The sequence below is a fragment of the Littorina saxatilis genome, linkage group LG10 (genome assembly GCF_037325665.1).
Source record: "Littorina saxatilis isolate snail1 linkage group LG10, US_GU_Lsax_2.0, whole genome shotgun sequence".
NCBI lineage: Eukaryota > Metazoa > Mollusca > Gastropoda > Littorinimorpha > Littorinidae > Littorina > Littorina saxatilis.
The window spans coordinates 1,608,068-1,635,990 of NC_090254.1; the positions used below are offsets into that span (position 1 = coordinate 1,608,068).

General features: G+C 40.7%; 1 protein-coding gene across 1 annotated transcript in view; it reads right to left on the reverse strand.

Annotated features, from left to right (window-relative positions):
- The window catches only part of LOC138979109 (transmembrane protein 26-like), a 74,410-nt gene that overhangs the window by 33,136 nt on the left and 13,351 nt on the right, over positions 1-27,923 (reverse strand). Inside the window, exon 2 of the mRNA XM_070351920.1 lies at positions 13,296-13,530. Within this exon, the coding sequence (XP_070208021.1) occupies positions 13,296-13,486 (191 nt within the window). The 5' untranslated portion in view covers positions 13,487-13,530. The remainder of the gene's footprint in view (positions 1-13,295; positions 13,531-27,923) is intronic.

A 27,923-nucleotide genomic window follows, 5' to 3' on the forward strand; every position in this document is an offset into this window, starting at 1 on the left:
CAAGACACAATCTGAACTGACCATAATGACAGCACAGAGACACAAGACACAATCTGAACTGACCATAATGACAGCACAAGACACAAGACACAGTCTGAACTGACCATAATGACAGCACAAGACACAAGAGACAATCTGAACTGACCATAATGACAGCACTAGACACAATCTGAACTGACCATAATGACAGCACAAGACAAAAGACACAAGACACAAGACACAATCTGAACTGACCATAATGACAGCACAAGACACAAGACACAATCTGAACTGACCATAATGACAGCACAAGACACAAGACACAAGAGACAAGACACAATCTGAACTGACCATAATGACAGCACTAGACACAAGACCAAGACACAAGACACAAGACACAATCTGAACTGACCATAATGACAGCACTAGACACAAGACACAAGACACAAGACACAATCTGAACTGACCATAATGACAGCACAAGACACACGAGACAATCTGAACTGACCATAATGACAGCACAAGACACAAGACACAATCTGAACTGACCATAATGACAGCACAAGACACAAGAGACATCTGAACTGACCATAATGACAGCACAAGACAAAAGACACAAGACACAAGACACAATCTGAACTGACCATAATGACAGCACAAGACACACGAGACAATCTGAACTGACCATAATGACAGCACAAGACACAAGACACAATCTGAACTGACCATAATGACAGCACAAGACACAAGAGACAATCTGAACTGACCATAATGACAGCACAAGACACAAGACACAATCTGAACTGACCATAATGACAGCACAAGACACAAGACACAGTCTGAACTGACCATAATGACAGCACAAGACACAATCTGAACTGACCATAATGACAGCACAAGACACAAGACACAATCTGAACTGACCATAATGACAGCACAAGACACAAGACACAATCTGAACTGACCATAATGACAGCACAAGACACAAGACACAGTCTGAACTGACCATAATGACAGCACTAGACACAATCTGAACTGACCATAATGACAGCAAAAGACACAAGACACAATCTGAACTGACCATAATGACAGCACAAGACACAAGACACAGTCTGAACTGACCATAATTACAGCAAAAGACACAAGACACAATCTGAACTGACCATAATGACAGCAAAAGACACGAGACAATCTGAACTGACCATAATGACAGCACAAGACACAAGAGACAATCTGAACTGACCATAATGACAGCACAAGACACAAGAGACAATCTGAACTGACCATAATGACAGCACAAGACACAAGACACAGTCTGAACTGACCATAATGACAGCACAAGACACACGAGACAATCTGAACTGACCATAATGACAGCACAAGACACAATCTGAACTGACCATAATGACAGCACAGGACACAAGAGACAATCTGAACTGACCATAATGACAGCACTAGACACAAGACACAATCTGAACTGACCATAATGACAGCACTAGACACAAGAGACAATCTGAACTGACCATAATGACAGCACAAGACACAAGACACAATCTGAACTGACCATAATGACAGCACAAGACACAAGACACAATCTGAACTGACCATAATGACAGCACAAGACACAAGACACAATCTGAACTGACCATAATGACAGCACAAGACACAAGACACAATCTGAACTGACCATAATGACAGCACAAGACACAAGACACAAGAGACAATCTGAACTGACCATAATGACAGCACAAGACACAAGACAATCTGAACTGACCATAATGACAGCACAAGACACAAGACACAATCTGAACTGACCATAATGACAGCACAAGACACAAGACACAATCTGAACTGACCATAATGACAGCACAAGACACAATCTGAACTGACCATAATGACAGCACAAGACACAAGAGACAATCTGAACTGACCATAATGACAGCACAAGACACAAGACACAATCTGAACTGACCATAATGACAGCACAAGACACAAGACACAATCTGAACTGACCATAATGACAGCACAAGACACAAGACACAATCTGAACTGACCATAATGACAGCACAAGACACAATCTGAACTGACCATAATGACAGCACAAGACACAAGACACAATCTGAACTGACCATAATGACAGCACAAGACACAAGACACAATCTGAACTGACCATAATGACAGCACAAGACACAAGACACAATCTGAACTGACCATAATGACAGCACAAGACACAAGAGACAATCTGAACTGACCATAATGACAGCACAAGACACAAGAGACAATCTGAACTGACCATAATGACAGCACAAGACACAAGACACAATCTGAACTGACCATAATGACAGCACAAGACACAAGAGACAATCTGAACTGACCATAATGACAGCACAAGACACAAGACACAGTCTGAACTGACCATAATGACAGCACAAGACACAAGAGACAATCTGAACTGACCATAATGACAGCAAAAGACACACGAGACAATCTGAACTGACCATAATGACAGCACAAGACACAAGACACAATCTGAACTGACCATAATGACAGCACAAGACACAAGACACAATCTGAACTGACCATAATGACAGCACAAGACACAAGACACAATCTGAACTGACCATAATGACAGCACAAGACACAAGACACAATCTGAACTGACCATAATGACAGCACAAGACACAAGACACAATCTGAACTGACCATAATGACAGCACAAGACACAATCTGAACTGACCATAATGACAGCACAAGACACAAGACACAATCTGAACTGACCATAATGACAGCACAAGACACAAGACACAATCTGAACTGACCATAATGACAGCACAAGACACAAGACACAGTCTGAACTGACCATAATGACAGCACAAGACACAAGACACAGTCTGAACTGACCATAATGACAGCACAAGACACAAGACACAATCTGAACTGACCATAATGACAGCACAAGACCCAAGACACAATCTGAACTGACCATAATGACAGCACAAGACACAAGACACAATCTGAACTGACCATAATGACAGCACAAGACACAAGAGACAATCTGAACTGACCATAATGACAGCACAAGACACAAGACACAATCTGAACTGACCATAATGACAGCACAAGACACAGTCTGAACTGACCATAATGACAGCACAAGACACAGTCTGAACTGACCATAATGACAGCACAAGACACAGTCTGAACTGACCATAATGACAGCACAAGACACAAGAGACAATCTGAACTGACCATAATGACAGCACAAGACACAAGACACAATCTGAACTGACCATAATGACAGCACAAGACACAATCTGAACTGACCATAATGACAGCACAAGACACAAGACACAATCTGAACTGACCATAATGACAGCACAAGACACAATCTGAACTGACCATAATGACAGCACAAGACACAATCTGAACTGACCATAATGACAGCACAAGACACAATCTGAACTGACCATAATGACAGCACAAGACACAAGACACAATCTGAACTGACCATAATGACAGCACAAGACACAATCTGAACTGACCATAATGACAGCACAAGACACAATCTGAACTGACCATAATGACAGCACAAGACACAAGACACAATCTGAACTGACCATAATGACAGCACAAGACACAAGAGACAATCTGAACTGACCATAATGACAGCACTAGACACAAGAGACAGTCTGAACTGACCATAATGACAGCACAAGACACAAGACACAATCTGAACTGACCATAATGACAGCACAAGACACAAGACACAATCTGAACTGACCATAATGACAGCACAAGACACAAGACACAGTCTGAACTGACCATAATGACAGCACAAGACACAAGACACAGTCTGAACTGACCATAATGACAGCACAAGACACAAGAGACAATCTGAACTGACCATAATGACAGCACAAGACACAATCTGAACTGACCATAATGACAGCACAAGACACAAGACACAATCTGAACTGACCATAATGACAGCACAAGACACACGAGACAATCTGAACTGACCATAATGACAGCACAAGACACAAGACACAATCTGAACTGACCATAATGACAGCACAAGACACAAGAGACAGTCTGAACTGACCATAATGACAGCACAAGACACAAGAGACAATCTGAACTGACCATAATGACAGCACAAGACACAAGAGACAGTCTGAACTGACCATAATGACAGCACAGGACAAGACACAGTCTGAACTGACCATAATGACAGCACAAGACCCAAGACACAATCTGAACTGACCATAATGACAGCACAAGACACAAGAGACAATCTGAACTGACCATAATGACAGCACAAGACACAAGACAGTCTGAACTGACCATAATGACAGCACAAGACACAAGACACAATCTGAACTGACCTTAATGACAGCACAAGACACAAGAGACAATCTGAACTGACCATAATGACAGCACAAGACACAAGACACAATCTGAACTGACCATAATGACAGCACAAGACACAAGACACAATCTGAACTGACCATAATGACAGCACAAGACACAAGACACAATCTGAACTGACCATAATGACAGCACAAGACACAAGACACAGTCTGAACTGACCATAATGACAGCACAAGACACAAGACACAGTCTGAACTGACCATAATGACAGCAAAAGACACGAGAGACAATCTGAACTGACCATAATGACAGCACAAGACACAAGACACAATCTGAACTGACCATAATGACAGCACAAGACACAAGACACAATCTGAACTGACCATAATGACAGCACAAGACACAAGACACAATCTGAACTGACCATAATGACAGCACAAGACACAAGAGACAATCTGAACTGACCATAATGACAGCACAAGACACAATCTGAACTGACCATAATGACAGCACAAGACACAAGACACAATCTGAACTGACCATAATGACAGCACAAGACACAATCTGAACTGACCATAATGACAGCACAAGACACAAGACACAATCTGAACTGACCATAATGACAGCACAAGACACAATCTGAACTGACCATAATGACAGCACAAGACACAAGACACAATCTGAACTGACCATAATGACAGCACAAGACACAAGAGACAGTCTGAACTGACCATAATGACAGCACTAGACACAAGAGACAATCTGAACTGACCATAATGACAGCACAAGACACAAGAGACAGTCTGAACTGACCATAATGACAGCACAAGACACACGAGACAGTCTGAACTGACCATAATGACAGCACAAGACACAATCTGAACTGACCATAATGACAGCACAAGACACAAGACACAATCTGAACTGACCATAATGACAGCACAAGACACAATCTGAACTGACCATAATGACAGCACAAGACACAATCTGAACTGACCATAATGACAGCACAAGACACAATCTGAACTGACCATAATGACAGCACAAGACACAAGACACAATCTGAACTGACCATAATGACAGCACAAGACACAAGAGACAATCTGAACTGACCATAATGACAGCACAAGACACAAGACACAATCTGAACTGACCATAATGACAGCACAAGACACAATCTGAACTGACCATAATGACAGCACAAGACACAATCTGAACTGACCATAATGACAGCACAAGACACAATCTGAACTGACCATAATGACAGCACAAGACACAAGACACAATCTGAACTGACCATAATGACAGCACAAGACACAAGAGACAATCTGAACTGACCATAATGACAGCACAAGACACAAGACACAATCTGAACTGACCATAATGACAGCACAAGACACAAGAGACAGTCTGAACTGACCATAATGACAGCACAAGACACAAGACACAATCTGAACTGACCATAATGACAGCACAAGACACACGAGACAATCTGAACTGACCATAATGACAGCACAAGACACAAGAGACAATCTGAACTGACCATAATGACAGCACAACACACGAGACACAATCTGAACTGACCATAATGACAGCACAAGACACACGAGACAATCTGAACTGACCATAATGACAGCACAAGACACACGAGACAATCTGAACTGACCATAATGACAGCACAAGACACAATCTGAACTGACCATAATGACAGCACAAGAGACAGTCTGAACTGACCATAATGACAGCACAAGACACAAGACAATCTGAACTGACCATAATGACAGCACAAGACACAAGACACAATCTGAACTGACCATAATGACAGCACAAGACACAAGACACAATCTGAACTGACCATAATGACAGCACAAGACACAAGACACAATCTGAACTGACCATAATGACAGCACAAGACACAAGACACAATCTGAACTGACCATAATGACAGCACAAGACACAAGACACAATCTGAACTGACCATAATGACAGCACAGGACACAAGAGACAGTCTGAACTGACCATAATGACAGCACAAGACACAAGAGACAGTCTGAACTGACCATAATGACAGCACAGGACACAAGAGACAATCTGAACTGACCATAATGACAGCAAAAGACACAAGACACAAGACACAATCTGAACTGACCATAATGACAGCAGAAGACACAAGACACAAGACACAATCTGAACTGACCATAATGACAGCACAAGACACAAGACAGTCTGAACTGACCATAATGACAGCACAAGACACAATCTGAACTGACCATAATGACAGCACAAGACACAAGAGACAATCTGAACTGACCATAATGACAGCACAAGACACAAGACACAATCTGAACTGACCATAATGACAGCACAAGACACAAGAGACAATCTGAACTGACCATAATGACAGCACAAGACACAAGACACAATCTGAACTGACCATAATGACAGCACAAGACACAAGAGACAATCTGAACTGACCATAATGACAGCACAAGACACAAGACACAATCTGAACTGACCATAATGACAGCACAAGACACAATCTGAACTGACCATAATGACAGCACTAGACACAAGACACAATCTGAACTGACCATAATGACAGCACAAGACACAATCTGAACTGACCATAATGACAGCACAAGACACAAGACAATCTGAACTGACCATAATGACAGCAAAAGACACAAGACACAATCTGAACTGACCATAATGACAGCACAAGACACAAGACAATCTGAACTGACCATAATGACAGCAAAAGACACAAGACACAATCTGAACTGACCATAATGACAGCACAAGACACAAGACACAATCTGAACTGACCATAATGACAGCACAAGACACAATCTGAACTGACCATAATGACAGCACAAGACACAAGACAATCTGAACTGACCATAATGACAGCAAAAGACACAAGACACAATCTGAACTGACCATAATGACAGCACAAGACACAAGAGACAATCTGAACTGACCATAATGACAGCAAAAGACACAAGAGACAGTCTGAACTGACCATAATGACAGCACAAGACACAATCTGAACTGACCATAATGACAGCACAAGACACAAGACACAGTCTGAACTGACCATAATGACAGCACAAGACACAAGACACAATCTGAACTGACCATAATGACAGCACAAGACACAATCTGAACTGACCATAATTACAGCAAAAGACACAAGACACAATCTGAACTGACCATAATGACAGCACAAGACACAAGACAATCTGAACTGACCATAATGACAGCAAAAGACACAAGACACAATCTGAACTGACCATAATGACAGCACAAGACACAAGACACAATCTGAACTGACCATAATGACAGCACAAGACACAATCTGAACTGACCATAATGACAGCACAAGACACAAGACAATCTGAACTGACCATAATGACAGCAAAAGACACAAGACACAATCTGAACTGACCATAATGACAGCACAAGACACAAGAGACAATCTGAACTGACCATAATGACAGCACAAGACACAAGAGACAGTCTGAACTGACCATAATGACAGCACAAGACACAATCTGAACTGACCATAATGACAGCACAAGACACAAGACACAGTCTGAACTGACCATAATGACAGCACAAGACACAAGACACAATCTGAACTGACCATAATGACAGCACAAGACCCAAGACACAATCTGAACTGACCATAATGACAGCACAAGACACAAGACACAATCTGAACTGACCATAATGACAGCACAAGACACAAGACACAATCTGAACTGACCATAATGACAGCACAAGACACAAGAGACAATCTGAACTGACCATAATGACAGCACAAGACACAAGAGACAGTCTGAACTGACCATAATGACAGCACAAGACACAAGACAATCTGAACTGACCATAATGACAGCACAAGACACAAGACACAAGAGACAGTCTGAACTGACCATAATGACAGCACAAGACACAAGACACAAGAGACAGTCTGAACTGACCATAATGACAGCACAAGACACAAGAGACAGTCTGAACTGACCATAATGACAGCACAAGACACAAGAGACAATCTGAACTGACCATAATGACAGCACAAGACACAAGACACAATCTGAACTGACTATAATGCTAGCACAAGACACAAGAGACAATCTGAACTGACCATAATGACAGCACAAGACACAAGACACAATCTGAACTGACCATAATGACAGCACTAGACACAAGAGACAATCTGAACTGACCATAATGACAGCACAAGACACACGAGACAGTCTGAACTGACCATAATGACAGCACAAGACACAAGAGACAATCTGAACTGACCATAATGACAGCACAAGACACAAGACACAATCTGAACTGACCATAATGACAGCACAAGACACAAGACACAATCTGAACTGACCATAATGACAGCACTAGACACAAGAGACAGTCTGAACTGACCATAATGACAGCAAAAGACACAAGACACAAGACACAGTCTGAACTGACCATAATGACAGCACAAGACACAAGACACAAGAGACAATCTGAACTGACCATAATGACAGCACAAGACACACGAGACAGTCTGAACTGACCATAATGACAGCACAAGACACAAGACACTAGAGACAATCTGAACTGACCATAATGACAGCACAAGACACAAGAGACAATCTGAACTGACCATAATGACAGCACAAGACACAAGAGACAGTCTGAACTGACCATAATGACAGCACAAGACACAAGACACAAGACACAATCTGAACTGACCATAATGACAGCACTAGACACAAGAGACAATCTGAACTGACCATAATGACAGCAAAAGACACAAGAGACAATCTGAACTGACCATAATGACAGCAAAAGACACAAGAGACAATCTGAACTGACCATAATGACAGCACAAGACACAAGAGACAATCTGAACTGACCATAATGACAGCACAAGACACAAGACACAGTCTGAACTGACCATAATGACAGCACAAGACACAAGAGACAATCTGAACTGACCATAATGACAGCACAAGACACAAGAGACAATCTGAACTGACCATAATGACAGCACTAGACACAAGAGACAATCTGAACTGACCATAATGACAGCACTAGACACAAGACACAATCTGAACTGACCATAATGACAGCACAAGACACAAGAGACAATCTGAACTGACCATAATGACAGCACAAGACACAAGAGACAGTCTGAACTGACCATAATGACAGCACAAGACACAAGACACAATCTGAACTGACCATAATGACAGCACAAGACACAAGAGACAATCTGAACTGACCATAATGACAGCACTAGACACAAGAGACAATCTGAACTGACCATAATGACAGCACAAGACACAAGAGACAGTCTGAACTGACCATAATGACAGCACAAGACACAGGACACAAGACACAATCTGAACTGACCATAATGACAGCACTAGACACAAGAGACAATCTGAACTGACCATAATGACAGCACAAGACACAGGACACAAGACACAATCTGAACTGACCATAATGACAGCACAAGACACAAGACACAATCTGAACTGACCATAATGACAGCACAAGACACAAGAGACAATCTGAACTGACCATAATGACAGCACAAGACACAAGACACAATCTGAACTGACCATAATGACAGCAAAAGACACGAGACAATCTGAACTGACCATAATGACAGCAAAAGACACAAGAGACAGTCTGAACTGACCATAATGACAGCACTAGACACAAGACACAATCTGAACTGACCATAATGACAGCACTAGACACAAGAGACAATCTGAACTGACCATAATGACAGCACAAGACACAAGAGACAATCTGAACTGACCATAATGACAGCACTAGACACAAGAGACAATCTGAACTGACCATAATGACAGCACAAGACACAAGACACAATCTGAACTGACCATAATGACAGCACTAGACACAAGACACAATCTGAACTGACCATAATGACAGCACTAGACACAAGAGACAATCTGAACTGACCATAATGACAGCACTAGACACAAGACACAATCTGAACTGACCATAATGACAGCAAAAGACACAAGAGACAATCTGAACTGACCATAATGACAGCACTAGACACAAGAGACAATCTGAACTGACCATAATGACAGCACAAGACACAAGACACAATCTGAACTGACCATAATGACAGCACAAGACACAAGAGACAATCTGAACTGACCATAATGACAGCACTAGACACAAGACACAATCTGAACTGACCATAATGACAGCAAAAGACACAAGAGACAATCTGAACTGACCATAATGACAGCACAAGACACAAGACACAATCTGAACTGACCATAATGACAGCACTAGACACAAGACACAATCTGAACTGACCATAATGACAGCAAAAGACACAAGAGACAATCTGAACTGACCATAATGACAGCACTAGACACAAGACACAATCTGAACTGACCATAATGACAGCAAAAGACACAAGAGACAATCTGAACTGACCATAATGACAGCACTAGACACAAGACACAATCTGAACTGACCATAATGACAGCAAAAGACACAAGAGACAATCTGAACTGACCATAATGACAGCAAAAGACACTAGACACAATCTGAACTGACCATAATGACAGCACAAGACACAAGAGACAATCTGAACTGACCATAATGACAGCAAAAGACACAAGACACAATCTGAACTGACCATAATGACAGCACAAGACACAAGAGACAGTCTGAACTGACCATAATGACAGCACTAGACACAAGAGACAGTCTGAACTGACCATAATGACAGCAAAAGACACAAGAGACAGTCTGAACTGACCATAATGACAGCACTAGACACAAGAGACAGTCTGAACTGACCATAATGACAGCAAAAGACACAAGACACAAGTGACAGTCTGAACTGACCATAATGACAGCACTAGACACACGAGACAATCTGAACTGACCATAATGACAGCAAAAGACACAAGACACAATCTGAACTGACCATAATGACAGCAAAAGACACACGAGACAATCTGAACTGACCATAATGACAGCAAAAGACACAAGACACAATCTGAACTGACCATAATGACAGCAAAAGACACGAGACAATCTGAACTGACCATAATGACAGCACAAGACACAATCTGAACTGACCATAATGACAGCACAAGACACAAGACACAATCTGAACTGACCATAATGACAGCAAAAGACACACGAGACAATCTGAACTGACCATAATGACAGCAAAAGACACAAGAGACAGTCTGAACTGACCATAATGACAGCACTAGACACAATCTGAACTGACCATAATGACAGCACAAGACACAATCTGAACTGACCATAATGACAGCACAAGACACAGTCTGAACTGACCATAATGACAGCACAAGACACAAGACACAATCTGAACTGACCATAATGACAGCAAAAGACACACGAGACAATCTGAACTGACCATAATGACAGCAAAAGACACAAGACACAATCTGAACTGACCATAATGACAGCAAAAGACACGAGAGACAATCTGAACTGACCATAATGACAGCACAAGACACAAGACACAATCTGAACTGACCATAATGACAGCAAAAGACACGAGACAATCTGAACTGACCATAATGACAGCACTAGACACAAGACACAATCTGAACTGACCATAATGACAGCAAAAGACACAAGAGACAATCTGAACTGACTATAATGCTAGCACAAGACACAAGAGACAATCTGAACTGACCATAATGACAGCACAAGACACAAGACAATCTGAACTGACCATAATGACAGCAAAAGACACAAGAGACAGTCTGAACTGACCATAATGACAGCACAAGACACAAGACAATCTGAACTGACCATAATGACAGCAAAAGACACAAGAGACAATCTGAACTGACCATAATGACAGCACTAGACACAAGACACAATCTGAACTGACCATAATGACAGCAAAAGACACAAGAGACAATCTGAACTGACCATAATGACAGCACAAGACACAATCTGAACTGACCATAATGACAGCACAAGACTCAAGACACAATCTGAACTGACCATAATGCTAGCAAAAGACACAAGAGACAATCTGAACTGACCATAATGACAGCACAAGACACAATCTGAACTGACCATAATGACAGCACAAGACACAATCTGAACTGACCATAATGCTAGCAAAAGACACAAGAGACAATCTGAACTGACCATAATGACAGCACAAGACACAAGACACAATCTGAACTGACCATAATGCTAGCAAAAGACACAAGAGACAATCTGAACTGACCATAATGACAGCACAAGACACAAGACACAATCTGAACTGACCATAATGACAGCACAAGACACAATCTGAACTGACCATAATGACAGCACAAGACACAAGAGACAATCTGAACTGACCATAATGACAGCACTAGACACAATCTGAACTGACCATAATGACAGCAAAAGACACAAGACACAAGTGACAGTCTGAACTGACCATAATGACAGCACAAGACACACGAGACAATCTGAACTGACCATAATGACAGCACAAGACACAAGAGACAGTCTGAACTGACCATAATGACAGCACAAGACACAAGAGACAGTCTGAACTGACCATAATGACAGCACAAGACACAAGACACAATCTGAACTGACCATAATGACAGCACAAGACACAAGACACAATCTGAACTGACCATAATGACAGCACAAGACACAAGACACAATCTGAACTGACCATAATGACAGCAAAAGACACGAGACAATCTGAACTGACCATAATGACAGCAAAAGACACAAGAGACAGTCCGTAGACATAAGACACACAAACACACACTCTACATAATACCGCGTTCACATCGTGTCCACTTCATATGAAGTACTCTTTTTAGAAGGTTATTGCATACGTGTGCCAAAGTTGGCAAAGAAACATAAAACTCCAAATAAAATGTACTGACCACTTCCACTCCTTGCCCCCCTTCTTGCCCAGAGTGATGGTCAGTTCCAGCAGCAGCAGCCCCAGGGCCGAGGCGATGTACCAGTAGCGCGGCTCTTTCGTCACGTTGGCTAGCAGCCACACCGCCACCAGCCCGTGCACCGCGAACAACAGGCGCACCAGGATGGCGCGTGCTATGGCCACGCAACTCATCACTGGGCTATGACGTCACTGCGGGCAGGATGACGTCACACTATCTGAAAAAGAGAGGAATGAATGAAAGTTGTGGGAGTTGATTTATGTTTTTTTTAAATGTGGTAACTCATTGCAAACTGAATCATCACGTCGTGTTAAGGACTATGACGTCACAGCGAGGAGGATTACGTCACGATATCTGGGAAAAAAGCGTAATAAATTATGAAAGTTGTTGGAGTTTAATTATGTTTTGAATGTGATAACTCATCGCATAGATGATTCATCACGTCGTGTTGAGGACTTTGACGTCACAGCGTGCAGAATTACGTCATATTGTCTTGAAAATTAGATGAGCAAGTTGGAATGAATTAACGTCAGTTGCTGTTATTGTAGTATGCTCTTGATTTGCCTGCTGTGAATGTAACATTGGTAAAACAGGTCAGAGGCAAAACACGGGGTTGAAGCCGCCTGCTGTGAATGTAACATTGGTAAAACAGGTCAGAGGCAAAACACGGGGTTGAAGCCGCCTGCTGTGAATGTAACATTGGTAAAACAGGTCAGAGGCAAAACACGGGGTTGAAGCCGCCTGCTGTGAATGTAACATTGGTAAAACAGGTCAGAGGCAAAACACGGGGTTGAAGCCGCCAGCGTGCAAAAAATTGAATTAAAACAAGTCGCGTAAGGCGAAAATACAATATTTAGTCAAGTAGCTGCCATTTTTCAGCAAGACCGTATACTCGTAGCATCGTCAGTCCACCGCTCATGGCAAAGGCAGTGAAATTGACAAGAAGAGCGGGGTAGTAGTTGCGCTAAGAAGGATAGCACGCTTTTCTGTACCTCTCTTTGTTTTAACTTTCTGAGCGTGTTTTTAATCCAAACATATCATATCTATATGTTTTTGGAATCAGGAACCGACAAGGAATAAGATGAAAGTGTTTTTAAATTGATTTGGACAATTTAATTTTGATAATAATTTTTATATATTTAATTTTCAGAGCTTGTTTTTAATCCGAATATAACATATTTATATGTTTTTGGAATCAGAAAATGATGGAGAATAAGATAAACGTAAATTTGGAACGTTTTATAAATTTTTATTTTTTTTTACAATTTTCAGATTTTTAATGACCAAAGTCATTAATTAATTTTTAAGCCACCAAGCTGAAATGCAATACCGAACCCCGGGCTTCGTCGAAGATTACTTGACCAAAATTTCAACCAATTTGGTTGAAAAATGAGGGCGTGACAGTGCCGCCTCAACTTTCACGAAAAGCCGGATATGACGTCATCAAAGACATTTATCAAAAAAATGAAAAAAACGTTCGGGGATATCATACCCAGGAACTCTCATGTCAAATTTCATAAAGATCGGTCCAGTAGTTTGGTCTGAATCGCTCTACACGCACGCACGCACGCACACACGCACACACGCACACACATACACCACGACCCTCGTTTCGATTCCCCCTCGATGTTAAAATATTTAGTCAAAACTTGACTAAATATAAAAAGAAGAGGACTCATTTCTCAATAACATACATCATGATGTTTAAAAACAGAGAAGATGAATAACTGAAAGTTGCAACGGTATAATTGCTTTCACATTGATACATTTCAAATGTAATCATCGCGCAGACAACCATACAGTTACATAGTGTCGGGAGGTTTTGATGTGACTTTGGTTGAAAAGTATATTACACTGTCTAAAACCCAGAAAGTATCACATATTTCAAATTAAAGACATTCTACACCTATGCTCCCAAACTCGACTAGTTTTTTTCTTTGTTTAATATGTGATTATATGTAGACTCTGCTCTGTCATTTGTAATTTTCTTCTTAAAATCGCGCGGTTGATATAGGATATATGTTGTTTGTTTGTTTTTTTAATTTTCCAAGCACATCATGTGGGGCGTTTAATAAATACCACTGATTGTTACAATATTCCTTATAAACTGTTATAAATGTGTTTGAGCTACAATGGACATTAACATTTTCATGTACAATACCTCTTTTTCCTTTTACTTTTTTTAAGTCGTTAATCTCCTTTAAATGTGTATGTGTTGTTGGAATATGTGGTGGTGAGACATATGTATGCGTATAATCATCATACAAAATCATCATAATGGCTAACATTTTCATAAAGTATGTTTGTCTGACATCTAAACATAATAACATCACATACACCGGTACTTCAATAAATCTACATGTAAGCCTACTGTTATCTTATAACATCCTGATCGTATTGAGTTTTACTAAACATATATATATACGATGCCGGGTTTTCTAAAACTTTTAGAAAACCCGGCATCGTATACTTTTAGAAAACCCGGCATCGTATATATGTTTATGTTAATTGAGAAACGGATCTGATTTTAGCCTACACATTGAAACGTCATGAAATTTCGCTAGTATCAGCCATATCGGATAGATAAGTTACAACTATTCAAACAGAAACACACCATTGCAACAGACGCGAACGAGTGAGTTACACAATTTAAAAAGATAGGTTATGTGGATGTATCTTATCGGTTAAATACCCCCATTCAATTACCCAAACAATCGTGTATATAAGTATAGGTTACAACACGAGTGGTTTTTTATATGGCTTGTATTTCAGTCAAGACCCAGCGGATGAATATCATCGGGAGACACGAGCCTCTGGCGAGTGGCTCTCGATTGATATTCCCGCTGGGTCTTGACTGAAATACAAGCCATATAAAAAAACCACGAGTGTTGTAATCTGTATATCCCATTCTACCATCAAACACAAAGTGTAGACTACTAGCGGCACTGTTGCGATCTGTGCAGGGTAAAACTGTTGCCAGCGAGACTTAGCCCTTTTGCAACCTTAAACTAAGTGACCGTCGCTGAAAAAATAAAACGAATGAGTGCATCGATAAGTACGCGGTAACACTACTTTCAGACCATTTAAAAGCTTTAAGTAAAGGTTCATAAGTTGCAAGAAAGTAATGAAGTCGAATAGAAATTAATTTAGTTGAAGCGCACAATTTTTTTGTTTTGCGTTTCAGGTCGGCAGAACGGGCGAAACGGGTTTGGGACCCATTTGGCTTACTCGATTCAGAATCGATTCCACGTTGTTTTTCTCGAACGTGTGTAATTAGGCTTATTGACAGAGAAGCAAATTTTAGGGAACAAATATGTAGGTTTAGATTTAACCATTTGCTCCCTATTTGAAATGTATCTACGTGATAAACTGTTTTGCGAGTGTGTTTGCATGGATGAACTTAAACTGGTATGGGTGTGACTGTGAGGAAAACGCGACTGACACGTCTGTCACCGCCGATTGATTGCATTTTGAAGGAATATGACTGGATTACGGAAAAATATGTGGACTTACTGCAGAGCCAGGCAAAAGAGTAGACTTGCTCGCAAAACACGTGAAACAGCCGATGTTTGATAGCTGAAGGCGCACACCAAAACACACTACCGACAGATTCTCAAAAGTCGTCTGCTAACGATGCAAGGGGAGGGTACTCGTGTTTTTGTTTTGGTTCGCTAGCATCTGGTTATTTTGTAAGTTGAATGTTCGTTTTTTTCGACCTGCATTGCTTTCATAATGAAAGAAACTTTTGCTTATTGCATCTCATACATCAGATCAGTTCTGAGATTCATTTTTGCGTGCAACTGATATGGTTTTCTGAGCCGTGCAATACGATTTTAGAACTTCATACAAATTCTGTGTCACATTGTTCGGCGCGAGGTCAAAGGTCGGGAGGAAAGTAGTCCTTTGCCCAAATCGGAATCTGCACTATCATATATTTTTTGGAGTCCATGATGTATTTATTGAGCTATAAAAATACAACATATATACCCATACTGAAGTAACAGAGACAAAGAAGGGAGGTCATGGGATATTTATTGATATGTCATCATATCAAAAGTCCGTATTATAATATCTATCCGGTGGATTTATCTAACCCTGTTCACATTTGTTTCAACACACTCTGAACATACTACAGGCAAAATGAAAATATAAGCGAGTCGATTTTTTTTTATCAATTGGCGTCATACGCTTTCAAAACTAAAAACAGATAAACTGCTTAAGGTTCCAAAATCAAGAATTAACAAAAACCAAGAACAAAACAAGAGAGATTAGTTTGTGAAAGGTGGGATTATGCTCAAGTTTGTGAAAGGTGGGATTATGCTCAAGTTTGTGAAAGGTGGGATTATGCTCAAGTTTGTGAAAGGTGGGATTATGCTCAAGTTTGTGAAAGGTGGGATTATGCTCAAGTTTGTGAAAGGTGGGATTATGCTCAAGTTTGTGAAAGGTGGAATTATGCTCAAGTTTGTGAAAGGTGGGATTATGCTCAAGATTGTGAAAGGTGGGATTATGCTCAAGATTGTGAAAGGTGGGATTATGCTCAAGATTTGCTGGCTGTGAAATGTAAGCATTTTCCACTCTGTCCATCTAGATGTGGATGTTGGAGTCCACGCCTACTTAGATGAGTTCGTTTATTTATTCGTCTCATGATTATTTTAAAGTCTGTCCGCAACATAGACCATGAGGTCGACATAATCGTGAATGTTTCGTTTTGTCTGTATAAAGTAAACGTTCCTTAAAATATCCAATAATGTATTGGTAGTAACCTTGCACATAGCCCCACCTCCAACCCCCATCAAGAATTCAAGTAAAAACTGCGCAGAAATAAATATTGCGACAACTGTCGTACCCAAAATAAATCATTCATTCCAGTGTCGTTTTATTCAAACTGTCTATGCCATTTAAGGCACGTCCTAACTTGACTATTTGGCATTTTTTTCCGATCAAAGATATCTTTAACAGGGATATCATGACCGCCGCTCAAATAAGGGTACCCCGAACATCGACCAATGAAATGCCACGGGAATGATTGCTTTACCTGGGGTACGAAAGTTGTCGCAATATTTTTGTTTTGTTTTGTTTTGGTAAACAAAGTTTCCATGACGCATGAACAATAATGATTATGCATATAGCACACAATCTTGACTCTTGTTTTTATCACTGCAGTACAAAATCGTACACTATACACATTTTATTTTTATTTTGTGGCTGTTGGAAGCAGCTGGAAAATGAATACCAGGGACGCGTTCGTCAGACGCCCGTGAACAATCGATTTTCAAAACTATCTGCGCAACGTGAAGGTTTGAAGCTAGCCAGAATGGTACAACATCACCACTGACAGAAGTGATGGAGCTTCTAGCTGACATAGGCGGGATGGGGGGGGGGGGATTTTGGGTTGAAGAACTAGGGAAGAGGCGTGGTGCCTAGCTTAGGGGCATGGTGGTGTGGGAAGGGGGGGTGTTGGGGGGGGGGGGATACTTTGAGCCGAGGCTGGTGAAGGTGTGTGTTGTCAGCCACGGATCATAGTAACCTGCATTCCTCTTCGGCTCATTTCTACCCACCTCTATGTGGGCGATGTGCTTTGCTACAACCTTGGATTTGGTTTTTGGTTTTTGTAGTTTTTTTTAGGGGGGGGGGTGTTCGCTCTCTCTCTCTCTCTCTCTCTCTCTCTCTCTCTCTCTCTCTCTCTCTCTCTCTCTCTCTCTCTCTCTCTCTCTCTCTCTCTCTCTCTCTCTCTCTCTCTCTCTCTCTCTCTCTCTCTCTCTCTCTCTCTCTCTCTCTCTCTCTCTCTCTCTCTCTCTCTCTCTCTCTCTCTCTCTCTCTCTCTCTCTCTCTCTCTCTCTCTCTCTGGATGGATAACATCAAATGTAATAATCATAATGTTTTGTTACTTGGTGATTTTAACATAGACTTGCATAAAACCCAGACAGCCTGGCGCTCAGTTACATCTCTCTTTGGATTCCATCAACTTGTGAACACCTCAACCAGATTGACTGATACAACATCAACGTTGATTGACCACATTTACACTAATAATACCTCCATGGTGTCAAACGTGAAAACTGTACCTTCAAGCATCAGTGACCATTGTTCAATATTTTGTTCTTGGTCGTTCAAGTTACCTAAGCCGGTGCACAAGGGCCATACAACTATTGAATATAGAAGCTTTAAAACGTTTGATGAAACCAAATTCTTCTTTGGTCTCAGTTTAGCACCATTTTCCTCTGTGTTTAATCATGTTGTTACTGACGAAGCATTGGGCGCCCTTTTAGATATATTTTATCCTATAGTGGATAAGCATGCCCCACTACGTCACCACAGAGTGAAATATCCATCTCTTCCCCCATGGTTGACGGAACAGATTATAGAAGCCATGTCCCTGCGTGATTTTTACAAAGCAAACAACATGAAGTCTGATTTTAAGAAACAAAGGAATAAAGTGACAGAATTAACACGTCAAGCAAAAGCAAATTATTTTAATACATTAATCGAGGACAAGAAAGATATTGCAACTGTTTGGCGTGCTGTTAATAACATATTAGGTAAATCTAAACAGAACTCAAATCGGTCTGCCAGAACCATCTCCCCTGAAGATTTTAATAACTATTTTTTGTCCCTTGCCAATAGGCTAAATGAATCTCCAAAATGCGACAGCCCTGATTCTGACATTGAAGTCTCTTTCTCAAAATTACATGATTTTTTGTAATCAGAAATGTAAATCAGACGATTTTTTACTATTCCAGACATGGCAGTGCATGAGGTAGGGAAGGTGCTAGAAGGCCTTGAGAATAAAAAGTCCATGGGTCCTGATAATATTCCTCCTTACTTGACCAAACTAGCTCTACCATATATTGTGGAGCCACTCACCTGTGTGTATAATCTCTGCATAAAGCAAAATACTGTACCTAGTTTGTTAAAAAGAGCAAAAGTAATTCCACTCCATAAAGGCGGAAATTTATCCGACCCAAATAATTTTAGACCTATTTCCTTATTACCCATTTTATCCAAACCATTGGAAAAACATATTCACAAACATTTGCTCGCGTACATAGAAAGCAGAAACCTTTTCCATCAATTTCAGTCTGGTTTTCGAACAAATCACTCTTGTCACAGCGCCCTTACCACGCTATGCGACACCTGGTTGTCTGCAACAAACCGATCTGAAATCAGTGGTGTTTCTCGACCTTAAAAAAGCGTTTGATCTTGTTGATCATTCAATTATATTGAAGAAATTACAGTTGTATGTCAGAAACAGTTCAGTGTGTAACTTCTTTGCTTCCTATTTACATGACAGATCTCAATATACTGCCATAAACTGTAAAATATCTACTGAGGAGACTGTGAAATGCGGGGTGCCTCAAGGTTCAGTGCTTTGGCCGATCTTGTTCTGTCTGTATATCAATGATCTGCCACTGCACATTTCTGATAGTAATGTAAGAAGTGGTTTTTTTGCTGACGATTCTTCTCTTCATGCAAGTGGAAAGTCTGTTCCAGTAATAGAGTCAGGACTCCCTTCAAACAGCTTTAAACGATGTAAATAACTGGTGTAGTGCTAATGCTATGCTTGTCCATCCAATAAAAACTAAAAGTATGGTAATTGCAACCAGACAAAAACACCAGATTTCTCCACTCAAACTAAATCTTACTATTGGTACGCAATCAATTGAACAAGTTCAACAGCATCGCGTTTTAGGGGTAATTATTGATTGTGAATTCAAGTGGCAGGCACAATTACAGCATATTTGCAAGAAAGTAGCCAAAAACGTTTTCCTCCTATCCAAGTTAAAGCAATTTACGGACAGAAGGACTCTGGAAATGTTCCACCATGCTCATGTAATGCCTCACATTAATTATGTTTCGACGCTCTGGGGTGGCAGCAGTGATGTCCACTTGAAAAAGTTAGACTCTCTCTATCGTCGCTCGGCCAAACTCATCGTAAAGGATAATGCTTCAACAGATATGAAATTAAAAATGCTTAACTTTCTTCCACTGGAAAAGCATCTCAAGTTAAACAAAGCCATTTTCATGCATAAATTGTATTACGGTAAAGTGCCGATTTACATTACATCATTATTTAATAAAGCTACCCATAGATATGGGTCGGTCAACTTGATCCCACCGATTCCACGAATTGACCTGTATAAGACCAGTCTTGCTTTTTCGGGTACTTCAGTTTGGAATTCGCTTCCATCATCCTTTAAAGGTACTGAACTTGTCAAATCCAGGTGCACGGAGCCCCTGGGGCTTTAAGTCATACCTCAGGCAGCTATCCGTTAGAAGAACTACCAAGTTTCATTGACTTGCACCCAAAGAGTCAAGAACTGCGATTTTTTTACGAATTAATTTCGTACTCGGACCCGGCTGGTCTTGGCCTATTTTTGGATCTAAATTTAGATCAGGTAGATCACCACATCATGCACAAAAAGACACGTCACTAGCAAACTATGTCAGACGTCATCATGAGTTTGTGTAAAACAAAATGGAGGCCGGAATCACTCAGTTGAATCGAACTCCGACCAAACACCACGTAATAACTAGGTTAATTTATGCACTCGCGTGAACAAGAAACTGTCGAGCTTCACAGATGTCGTCGTTGGGTAGTTTTGGGTTTGTTTTACTACCATAGGAGGATTTTTGAACTGTAAATGCACTCAGCTGCAACAAAAACGCAAAACGAAGGCTGTGAGCTGCACTGTGCCTTTAAGCACTTAAAGTCATTAAAAAGTTTTAAAAAATGTGTTAAAAACCACTTAATGTCTGAGTAGTTTAACGCCTTTTGATTTACCACACTTAGTATTACGTCAAAGATATGCTGTGCATTGTATGTTCTGAACATAATTTTGTTGTACTATTGCTACATGTTCGACTGCTACCAGCTTGTATGTAGAGGTTACATGCCGAGTCTCAGTGATTATTAAAAATAATGGTCGAAGTTAGCGGATCAAGAAAAATGCGAGCTTTAGCGAGCTTTTTCATGACCGCGAACTGAGACCATTATTTTTTATAATCACTGAGACGAGGTGTGTAACCTCTTTATTCCTCCTTTCTTCAGTTATTCAAAGAAAAGAGGAGTTTTTTTGCGAAAGTTTGATCGAATCCTATTCTCTCAACCAGTCAACCTGCGCAGGCGATCGATTAATGCGCGGTTGTATAGTTCCGTGCAAATCATTCCATTCTGTTAACACTTCTTGTCAGTTTTCCTATTTTGGGCTAAAATCAAGTACACAGATATGCTGTTATTCTGCTGTGGCGGCAAAGGCAGATATTGTGTGTTCTGTATATGTTTTGGTATCGGTTAGGATAATGTTCTTTCGTCAAATGGCGCTATCACTTCTGTGATAGACGAACTTTTGCACCCGTGTTCCAACGTTAAAAACTGTATGAAGTTAAGTTTTCTGGGGAAAATAGTGTATGAAACCGCTTTATGTTGTTTAAATTGATGAGATGTGTGCATTTGGTTGCGTGTGATCTGTTTATTAAATGAAATATTGTTGAAAACTGACCGTCGGATTGCAGTCTGTTGTCGAAGAAACTGAGTGAAAAGAAGGGGAACTACTCTTGTCGCTAGACAAAGTATGAGTTACTTGCCTTGGGAAATTGCTTGTGATGAACGTCTGATCTAGATTCAGAAAACAACCGAACTCATGGATTTTATATGGAGATTCATGTGTTCAGGCCTGTAGTTGTTAATTTAAATGCGGTATGTTTGTATTGTTTGCTCCAGAGATGTATACTTCGTACATTAGAGCGTTCGGAACTTTTCAGTCGCAAAAAGTAGTACCGAAACGGAACAGCTTCTCAACCCATTGCACTATCGAGGATTCAGGCTGTTGCTGGGTCGTTATTTGTTTGGTTGCTGGGTCATTATCGAAAAATAACTACCCCTACAAGTTTACAGAGGTAAAGAAGCAGAGGGGGGAATAATTATAATTACTTGCATAGTATGCATTTGATTTTATGAATAACCACATATGTATGCTCTTCATGCCTCATCTTCATCATCATCATTATCATCATCATCATCGTCATCATCATCATCATCATCGTCATCTTTATTATCACGTGCTGAAGTTTTCCGACCTCCTTTTGTTGGTTAACTTTTTAACTTTTTAATTTTTAATTTTTTAATTATATAATTGTGTGTCTATGCGTCCCAAGGACAGATTGTAAGAAAAGGCGTAGCCTTAAATCTTAATCCTTGTTAAATAAAGTTCAATTCAATTCAATTCTCTCTCTCTCTCTCTCTCTCTCTCTCTCTCTCTCTCTCTCTCTCTCTCTCTCTCTCTCTCTCTCTCTCTCTCTCTCTCTCTCTCTCTCTCTCTCACTCTCTTTGTCTCTTTGTCTCTCTCTCTGCCTCTCTCTCTCTATTTATCTCTCTCTATTTATCTCTCTCCCCCCCCTCTCTCTCTGTCTCCCCTCACATATTTATCTCTCTCCCCCTCTCTGTCTCTCTGTCTCTGTCTCTCTGTCTCTGTCTCTCTGTCTCTGTCTCTCTCTCTCTCTAAAATGTTTTACTTCATGCTTTTCTGTGTTCGTCTCCGCTGAGATCGTACAGCAAATGAAGCGGAGAAAGAACGAGGGAAAGAGAAAGAGACACGGAATAAGGAAATTAAAAGACACCACACAAACACTGCACTCACGTGTGAACGAAGAATACGAAACAAATTACAGCAACGTTTCAACCCTAGGATCTTCTTTAGGCACACGAACAAAGTACGAAAAAAGAGCATAAAAAGCTTTAATTTAATTCAATAACATTTCACTTTACGTGGACTTAACTGCAAACAGCTGGTGTGGACATTTAATTTGTTTGAGTGACTGATAAGAATGGAACGAGCGGATGAGTGCGCGTTCAGTACAGCTCTGATGGACAGTAACCAGCTGTAATTCAGTTTGTTAGCACATGCACTTACACAAAAAGAAGAATACGATAGACCAGAAAGAACAAGAAATTCCTCCGAGGTAGGAAAAACACCCCCGTCCTTACCATTCTCACTGCCACCAACTGAGAAGGTTATTTCCCTTTGACCATTAATATGTCCCTCTATAAGTCCTTGTAGAATCTTAATCCACCAATAACTCCCTAACCGTGTGTTTGACTGGTCCCAATTTTTGTAAGGACCGTCTCAGGAATGTATAGAACCTGTTCACCAAGTTTGGTGACGATCGGTCCGTTCATTCTTGAGATCTATATGCGAACACAAACACACACACAAACAAACAAACAAACAAACACATCGACCGAATCCTATACACACCCCTATACCGGAGGTGTAAAAATTACAGATGTAGCGATTCACCAACCAAAGCAAACGGTTCGATGAGCAAAACAAATTGATGAGAATATAATAGGGAAATGAAGAAAAAGTGTGAAGATTTTGAAATCATCCAAAATTATTTAGATAAGTTCACATGTTTGAAGGGTGATGATTTTACATCAAATTATGCCGTGACCGATTTCTCATAGAATGTGTTATATAATCCAATGCTCCAAGGGTAAAACATATAATATATGCGCACGTGGGTGTTTGTGTCTGTATGGATGGCATGCATGCATGTTGTTGTTGTGGCTGTTGCTTTGTTGTTGTTTTGTTGTTGTTGTTGTTGTTTCTCTCGGACTTTTCGCTTTTTTCTTTTACGTCATTGATGCTATTCATGCTTTGTTTTCAGTGGACGAACACAATACAAAATAGACAAATCATGATGAACAAATAATGACGCAGAAAGACAAAAGTGACGTCAACATCAACATTTTACTTCAGCCATTTTAGAAGAGACAACTTCCAGATATATTTGTTGTATCAGTGTGATGTGTGTCTTGTTGTATCAGTGTGATGTGTGTCTTGTTGTATCAGTGTGATGTGTGTCTTGTTGTATCAGTGTGATGTGCGTCTTGTTGTATCAGTGTGATGTGCCTCTTGTTGTATCAGTGTGATGTGTGTCTTGTTGTATCAGTGTGATGTGTGTCTTGTTGTATCAGTGTGATGTGCGTCTTGTTGTATCAGTGTGATGTGCGTCTTGTTGTATCAGTGTGATGTGTGTCTTGTTGTATCAGTGTGATGTGTGTCTTGTTGTATCAGTGTGATGTGCGTCTTGTTGTATCAGTGTGATGTGCGTCTTGTTGTATCAGTGTGATGTGTGACTTGTTGTATCAGTGTGATGTGCGTCTTGTTGTATCAGTGTGATGTGCGTCTTGTTGTATCAGTGTGATGTGTGTCTTGTTGTATCAGTGTGATGTGTGTCTTGTTGTATCAGTGTGATGAGTGTCTTGGTGTATCAGTGTGATGTGTGTCTTGTTGTATCAGTGTGATGTGCGTCTTGTTGTATCAGTGTGATGTGTGTCTTGTTGTATCAGTGTGATGTGTGTCTTGTTGTATCAGTGTGATGTGTGTCTTGTTGTATCAGTGTGATGTGCGTCTTGTTGTATCAGTGTGATGTGTGTCTTGTTGTATCAGTGTGATGTGTGTCTTGTTGTATCAGTGTGATGTGCGTCTTGTTGTATCAGTGTGATGTGTGTCTTGTTGTATCAGTGTGATGTGTGTCTTGTTGTATCAGTGTGATGTGTGTCTTGTTGTATCAGTGTGATGTGCGTCTTGTTGTATCAGTGTGATGTGTGTCTTGTTGTATCAGTGTGATGTGCGTCTTGTTGTATCAGTGTGATGTGTGTCTTGTTGTATCAGTGTGATGTGCGTCTTGTTGTATCAGTGTGATGTGTGTCTTGGTGTATCAGTGTGATGTGCCTCTTGTTGTATCAGTGTGATGTGTGTCTTGTTGTATCAGTGTGATGTGTGTCTTGTTGTATCAGTGTGATGTGCGTCTTGTTGTATCAGTGTGATGTGTGTCTTGTTGTATCAGTGTGATGTGTGTCTTGTTGTATCAGTGTGATGTGCGTCTTGTTGTATCAGTGTGATGTGTGTCTTGTTGTATCAGTGTGATGTGTGACTTGTTGTATCAGTGTGATGTGCGTCTTGTTGTATCAGTGTGATGTGTGTCTTGTATCAGTGTGATGTGTGTCTTGTTGTATCAGTGTGATGTGCGTCTTGTTGTATCAGTGTGATGTGTGTCTTGTTGTATCAGTGTGATGTGCGTCTTGTTGTATGAGTGTGATGTGTGTCTTGTTGTATCAGTGTGATGTGCGTCTTGTTGTATCAGTGTGATGTGCGTCTTGTTGTATCAGTGTGATGTGTGTCTTGTTGTATCAGTGTGATGTGCGTCTTGTTGTATCAGTGTGATGTGCGTCTTGTTGTATCAGTGTGATGTGTGTCTTGTTGTATCAGTGTGATGTGTGTCTTGTTGTATCAGTGTGATGTGTGTCTTGTTGTATCAGTGTGATGTGTGTCTTGTTGTATCAGTGTGATGTGTGTCTTGTTGTATCAGTGTGATGTGTGTCTTGTTGTATCAGTGTGATGTGTGTCTTGTTGTATCAGTGTGATGTGCGTCTTGTTGTATCAGTGTGATGTGTGTCTTGTTGTATCAGTGTGATGTGCGTCTTGTTGTATCAGTGTGATGTGTGTCTTGTTGTATCAGTGTGATGTGCGTCTTGTTGTATCAGTGTGATGTGTGTCTTGGTGTATCAGCAGGGATGAAAACTGAAGGAAAAAAAACTGGAAAAAAAATTCGAATGGAACGTTCCATACCTAATCTTGATTCTGGATTTATCAACGTGAGCAGTTTATTTGTTTTGGATTTTTATCTTGTTTGCTTGATTGATTGATTGTTTGTTGTTTGTTGTTTGCCTGTATGCTTGTTTTCTTGTTTTCTTGTTTGTTTGTTTGTTTGCTCTTGCCGCTTGGATGAGAAGAAAGCGGAAACGGCGCAGTTGTTTTGTGTTATGAGCGGAAGTGCACTGAACGGATGCAGTAATTGGCTGCAGGAAATAGCTCTTGCGCGTAGGGAAAGAACATTGCTCTCTCTGCCCCCACCCCCCCACCCCCACCCCCCCCCCCCCCACCCCGCCCGGCCGCGAATTTGCGATTCCTAAACGCCCCACTGAACGACTGACGTCACAGCCGCTTCGGCCTTTTCCGCCGGGGAGGAACACCGCGTGCCACTTCGATCGCGTTGCACTTGCAGTCATTCGGCGATGCCACCTTGATTATCAGTTAATAAAGTTATTATTCAGGCAGTATGAAAGAAATTAGTTTTTTCTTTTGTTACACTTACACATAGTTTTATGAAGATCAATTTCAGACTGGCAAAAGAATGGTTGTATCATGATCGACTGTCACAAGCGAGAGGTGCGGTTCGGTCAGTAGGTCAGTCACTGTCGAACTGTTCGGTGCGAAGCACGGTTTTGTTTCTGGTAACTATATTGATTTCTTCAAGTTGTACTAATGTTTACGCTTTGCGCTGCGGTTTAATATGTGTGCTTGTTATTGGCTAATACGGTGAGCCCACGCCGTTTAGTTTGCAGACCGTGCACATGTGAGCTTTGTGTAATCGCGTTTTCATCATAACATACCACCGTGCTAAACCGCTTTGGGGGAAATGGTTTAAAAAAAAACACTAAAAAAAACACAAAAAAACGGAATGTATCAGGGTTGAAAAGATTGAAGGGTGGAGTTAAGGACACAAAATAGATGACAAAAATAAAGCAAACAAGAAAAAACCCGA